This window comes from Artibeus jamaicensis, unplaced genomic scaffold (assembly GCF_021234435.1).
Source record: "Artibeus jamaicensis isolate MK-2021 breed Jamaican fruit bat unplaced genomic scaffold, CSHL_Jam_final contig_797, whole genome shotgun sequence".
In the NCBI taxonomy this organism is placed as follows: domain Eukaryota; kingdom Metazoa; phylum Chordata; class Mammalia; order Chiroptera; family Phyllostomidae; genus Artibeus; species Artibeus jamaicensis.
The window spans coordinates 5,614,858-5,620,857 of record NW_026521977.1 but is presented as its reverse complement, the minus strand read 5'-3'; the positions used below and the strand labels follow the sequence as shown (position 1 = coordinate 5,620,857).

General features: G+C 40.6%; 1 protein-coding gene across 1 annotated transcript; it reads left to right on the top strand.

Annotated features, from left to right (window-relative positions):
• Positions 1 to 2,534: 2,534 nt before the first annotated feature.
• Positions 2,535 to 4,277, top strand: LOC119053098 (heterogeneous nuclear ribonucleoprotein A3-like). The gene is given in 2 exon segments (XM_053673174.1): positions 2,535 to 3,484; positions 3,487 to 4,277. Coding segments are annotated over 2 exon segments (1,041 nt in total). The 5' UTR covers positions 2,535 to 2,541; the 3' UTR covers positions 3,585 to 4,277.
• Positions 4,278 to 6,000: the final 1,723 nt, after the last annotated feature.

Here is a 6,000-nt window from a genome sequence, read left to right as displayed (position 1 = left end):
TAGTCTGCTCTCAGCAAGGCCAGCAGCAGAGTGGCATAGGTCCTGCTCCTGCAAGACTGGGAAAAGACAGTAAGTCAAGTTACAGGACTTGATTGGATATTGACCTACTAGGAGACTGTCTCCTGGGAATATTGTGCAGCTCAGAAAAATGAAGGTGAGAATTTCTTTGTTTTTGGCAAAGACAGAATGCATAGATTGCATATATTTTACCATGGGAGACCCCCCAAAACAAAATTTAGAGAGGTACATAAGAAAAATGCAGGTCTTGGCTAGAAAATAAAAGGAGAGACAAAGAAAAAGGGTATGAAAAAGCAAAATAATGCCAATGTTCGAATCCAGCAAACAGTACTAGACTTACCATAAACAAAGAAATGGAGCAAACTAAAAAACAAGTTGAACTATTATAAACTCATTTGAGTCTTTCTGAAAAATAGCAGCGGGGGGGAGTGGCAGGGGGGAAGTGCAGACAACTGTAATTGGACAACAATAAAGTAATTTAAAAAAAGAAATAGAAGCAAAAAAATAGCAGTGGAACAGAGGAAGGAAATATAACACTAGGGGCCTAGTCTCTTGCTGAAGACAAGGTTGTAGTTGAGAGAAGTGCTACTCAAGGCTATGACATTGAAAGTGAAAGACAAGGACTTGAGTAGTATCAGGCCCATAGGGGCACAGGTTCCAAAAGCAGCTTTAATTCAGTTCTTTGCTAAGAGTGATATCCTGTTGAAACAACTGTAGGAAGCAGGGGGAAGTCAGCAATAGGAGACAGGTGTCTTAGCCATGACAAGAGGTGAAGGTAACAACCACTATGGCTCAGGATTGAAGAGCTGCTCATAAGATACCCTGGAGGTTGTGTAACTAGTCTGAGCCCCATTCTTTTCGGCAAGGATTGCTAAAAACAGGGGACTCGACGGGAAAGGGAAACGGAGAGGTTTTGAAGACAGTAGGAAGGAAAGGTCCTTCAAGTAAAGCCTATTGACTGGGGCTGCCATCATGTGAAGATTTTTAAATGTTTTTAGAGGCCAGGAGTGTCACAGATGCCACTCCCTGAGAGAGAAAATAGTGTGCAGGGGTGGCTCTTCCTCCCAGATTGGAAGTGAGAGATTAACTTCTTGATGAGTGGTTTCTTTGAATTGAGTTAAGCTCACAATTTCTAGACCCCATAGAACCAAATACAGAAACTCAACTATTTGCCACCCCCTCTCACTGCTATCATCTCTTCTGTAGATTGTTGCAATCACTTTTTAAATGATCTTCCTGTTTCTTACTTCGCCCCTCACAGTCTCGTCTCAACACAGCATCCAATGTGATCTTGTTAGTTTGGGTAATCTGCTCGGAACCCTCCATTGGCTCCCCAACTCATCAGATTGAATGCTAACAAGACTCCACATGACACGCCCCTCTGTGTCCCTTTGGTCTCATCCCTTACCATTTTCCACCTAGCTTGCTCTACTCCAGCCACACAGGCCTCCTTTGCTGTGTTTAAACACTCCAGAACACTCCTGCCACCGGCCTTTGCGTGTGTTATCTCCTCTATCGTTAAAACAATTGTTCCCTCCTTCATATTCTCCTGGCTTACTCTTTAATATCCTTTCAGTTTTGATTCAAAACTGCCTTCCATGATTATCCTAGCTAAAATTCTGATCCCCTCCCAACATGTTAGAACCTTTTCTTTTATTTATTTTTCTCCTTACCATGTCCATAATATCTTACATATTTAATTACCTATCCCATTTAAAGAAAATCTTCCCCAATAGTATGCAATTTTGCTCCATGACAGCAAGGTCTACTCTTGTCTATTTAATTTACTGCTAGAATACCTCCTGAAACATAGTAGGTATTCAATAATTATTTGTGATATGAATTGATGAATCTTGGTGAGACAAAAACTCATATTACTTCCATCTATTCACCTCAATTTGGGTACCTTTGATATAGTGTGGGGCCTTTTCAGGGGTATGATTTGGGAGCATAACTTTCCTGTGGTAACTGCATTATGCTGTAGTCATTAACTTGCTTTCTAATTGTATAATTACTGAGCTAGAACTCTTATAACGTGGTATATTTCAGGAATTCTTTAACTTTTATAAAGTGGGGGGTCATGAAGACAAATTCTAATTTTCAGTTCTTGAAGGAAGCACATTCATTCCTGGTGCTATGCTGCCAAGAGAACCCAAGCCCACATCTGCTCTCTCTTGACTAAGATTGAGAGGGCAAAAAATTGGGAAAGGTGAATTTTGGATTTTAATTATTTTTATTTTTTATTTATTTATATTTAGAGAGGTGGAAGTAAGAGAGAAAGAGAGGCAGAGAAACATCAGTGTGTGGTTGCCTCTTGCACACACCCTACTGGATACCTGGCCCACAACCCAGGCATGTGCCCTGACTGAGAATCAAACCAGCAACCCTTCGGTTCTCAAGGCTGGCATTCAATCCACTAAGCCACACGAGCCAGGGCTGGATTTTAATTTTTTTAAACTTTCACTCAGTTTCCTCTCGGTCCCATATTGAACTCGAGTTAGAAGAGGCAAGTCTGGTCTCAAAATGGAGGGCCATGATCCAAAGGAACCAGAGCAGTTGAGAAAACTGTTTATCGGTGGTTTGAGCTTTGAAACTACAGATGATAGTTTAAGAGAACATTTTGAGAAATGGGGCACTCTCATAGATTGTGTGGTGATGAGAGACCCTCAAACAAAATGTTCCCGGGGCTTTGGTTTTGTCACTTACTCTTGTGTTAAGGAGGCGGATGCAGCCATGTGTGCTCGACCACACAAGGTTGATGGGAGTGTAGTGGAACCAAAGAGAGCTGTTTCTACAGAGGATTCGGTTAAGCCTGGTGCCCATCTAACAGTGAAGAAAATTTTTGTTGGTGGTATGAAAGAAGATACAGAAGAGTATAATTTGAGAGACTATTTTGAAAAGTATGGCACAATTGAAACCATAGAAGTTATGGAACATAGGCAGAGTGGGAAAAAAAGAGGATTTGCTTTTGTAACTTTTGATGATCATGATACAGTTGATAAAATTGTTGTTCAGAAATACCACACTATTAATGGGCATAATTGTGAAGTGAAAAAGGCCCTTTCTAAACACAAAATGCAGCCTGCTGGATCCCAAAAAGGCCATGGAGGTGGATCTGGAAACTTTATGGGTCGTGGAGGAAACTTTGGCCGTGGTGGAAACTTTGGTGGAAGAGGAGGTTATGGTGGAGGTGGCAGGAGAGGTAGTTATGGAGGAGGTGATGGTGGATATAATGGATTTGGAGGTGATGGTGGCAACTATGGCAGTGGACCTGGTTATATTAGTAGAGGAGGCTATGGTGGTGGACCAGGATATGGAAACCAAGGTGGTGGATGTGGTGGTGGTGGAGGATATGATGGTTACAGTGAAGGGGGAAATTTTGGTGGTAACTACGGTGGTGGTGGCGGTGGGAACTATAATGATTTTGGAAATTATAGTGGACAACAGCAGTCAAATTATGGACCCATGAAGGGGGCAGTTTTGGTGGAAGAAGCTCAGGCAGCCCCTATGGTGGTGGTTATGGATCTGGTGGTGGAAGTGGTGGATATGGTAGCAGAAGGTTCTAAAAACTCAGCAGAAAAGGGCTACAGTTCTTAGCAGGAGAGAGAGTGAGGAGTTGTCAGGAAAGCTGCAGGTTACTTTGAGACAGTCGTCCCAAATGCATTAGAGGAACTGTAAAAATCTGCCACAGAAGGAGTGATGATCCATAGTCAGAAAAGTTACTGCAGCTTAAACAGGAAACCCTTCTTGTTCAGGACTGTCATGGCCACAGTTTGCAGAAAGTGCAGCCATTGATTAATGCAATGTAGTGTCAATTAGATGTATATTCCTGAGGTCTTTTATCTGTTGTAGCTTTTTCTTTTTCTTTTTCTTTTCATTACATCAGGTATATTGCCCTGTAAATTGTGGTAGTGGTACGAGGAATAAAAAATTAATGCATTTTTAACTTTTCAATATTTGTGTAGTTCAGTTTTTCTACATTTTAGTACAGAAGCTTTAACAAAATGCAGTTTTGAAGGGGTTTCCTTGTGATTTAACAAGTAAAGAAGACCATTGTTAATCACTATTTTGTATGAATTTTGCTAAAGTTAACTGTAAAGAAACACCTGCTGACTTGCAATTTAAGGGGAATCTATTCTCCCCATTTCCAAACCATGAAATGAATGGGCTCTGACATGTGGAGAGAACAGATATTTGTATGTTTGCATTGTGTGTTTTAGATAAATAGAATTGGGCATTTGAATTAGCATATTTGTGACTTTAATAACATTAAGATTTACCTTCAAATGAAAAAAATCTCAAAATTCCTATTTGGTTTTGTGCATTTTTCCCCCCAAAAAATGTAATCATGACTTTAGTGTGTTAGCCTTGCTGAGAGTCCTAGCCATGTTTAGAACGTCTCCATTCTACATTCACCTTGGTCACATGTGAACTGCTGCCATAGTTTTATTTGGGTGTAAAGAATGTCTACTGCAGAGAGGTAGTGGATGTTTTTTCTTCATTAAAAGTCATTCTTAAAAACTTCTCAAAATACAGGACCACTAAGCCTCTGCTGTATCTGAGCAAATTGGTGGCTACCTTTTTTCTTTTTTAAAACACAAGAGGCCCATAAATCTTCAGTTATTTTCTTTGGTTTAATATTTTTTTATATAAACTCTCAAAGCAAGAGAATAAAAATCACACATTGTTGAACCCTTAAAAAGAACTTTAACTCATAAAGTCAAAAGAATTTGATTCAGGGCTTCAATCTTTTTGGACTTTAAATCACTTGGATATAATTTGCAAAGGGAGATAATATTTATCTTTATTGGAATTTTCCCCTGTAATTTGATCATGAGATATGAAGCATGTTATTGTTAGCATATTTCCATTAGAGTATTTGTGTCATTTGACAACACTGTGGAGCCGCTAATAGATTATACACATGTTTTGGCCATAAAATGCACTTCTCAGACATCTTGATTTGGGGTTCATAATGGACTGACAGCCTCTGGATCTATCACCATGTTCACACTGAGGCCACCCTTCCCACCCACTGCTCCTAGCCAGTGACTGAGGATGACCAAGGTACTAAAGCAGGCCCATTCCAGTGAGACATAGAACTCCTCTAACAAGTGACTTTGGCTCAAGGATTCCCTGTCAGCCAGGTTTAATCTTCCTGGGAGCTGCAGTGCAGTCTGAGGTTCTTCCTTCCCGTCCTCCTCCCTTTTTCCTCATCTTGCACAGATGTCAGACTTGCACCATGGTCTGATGGCTCTCCTTGCTTTCTTCTATTCCTTCTCCTAATAAACTTCTTACATGTCTGGTCTCCTTTGGTGTCTAGTTCTCAGTGGATTGAACTAACATAATGTGTAACTGGACAAATTGGCTAGACATAATTTGGGCTGAGAAATAAAATAAGAAATTGATTTTCATCCTAGGGTACAGTGTGGCCTCCAAGTTAATTTAATGAATGTACTCACCTGGCCTATTTCAGAGCATTCTGGGAGCAAAAGCAACACTGCTGACCTGGAGAATACCAGGAGGACTCACAGAGGAGCACAGTTAGCATTGGGGCAATAGCCTCATGAAAATGAGAATAGGACTATCCTGATAGTTTGCTAATCTCTTCCATAAAAAGAGATAGCTATAGCCTGGCTGAATACAGGCTAATTAATGGTCAAGCCCAAAGGATTAAGAGAAGAAAAGTCTGGGAAATGTTAAGGGGTAAAACTTCCTCCCCACTCCAATATTCTCCTTGTAGAAGAAGCTTCACTAAGGTAATACTCATTTCTACTTCCTGCCAATCCCTCACACTCCTCCCCAGAGAAGGAGTGAGTTTTCTTCTTGACATAATGAGGAGAAAAAAAAATTTAATGCCTTCTTAAGCCCTTTCCTACCTCATTTTAACTTGTGGAACACAGAAAACATGCATGATATCCTGCTTCCCCACACATGTTTTACAGGGGCAGGCTGCTGTGTGGGGAAACCAGCAGGTTCAGC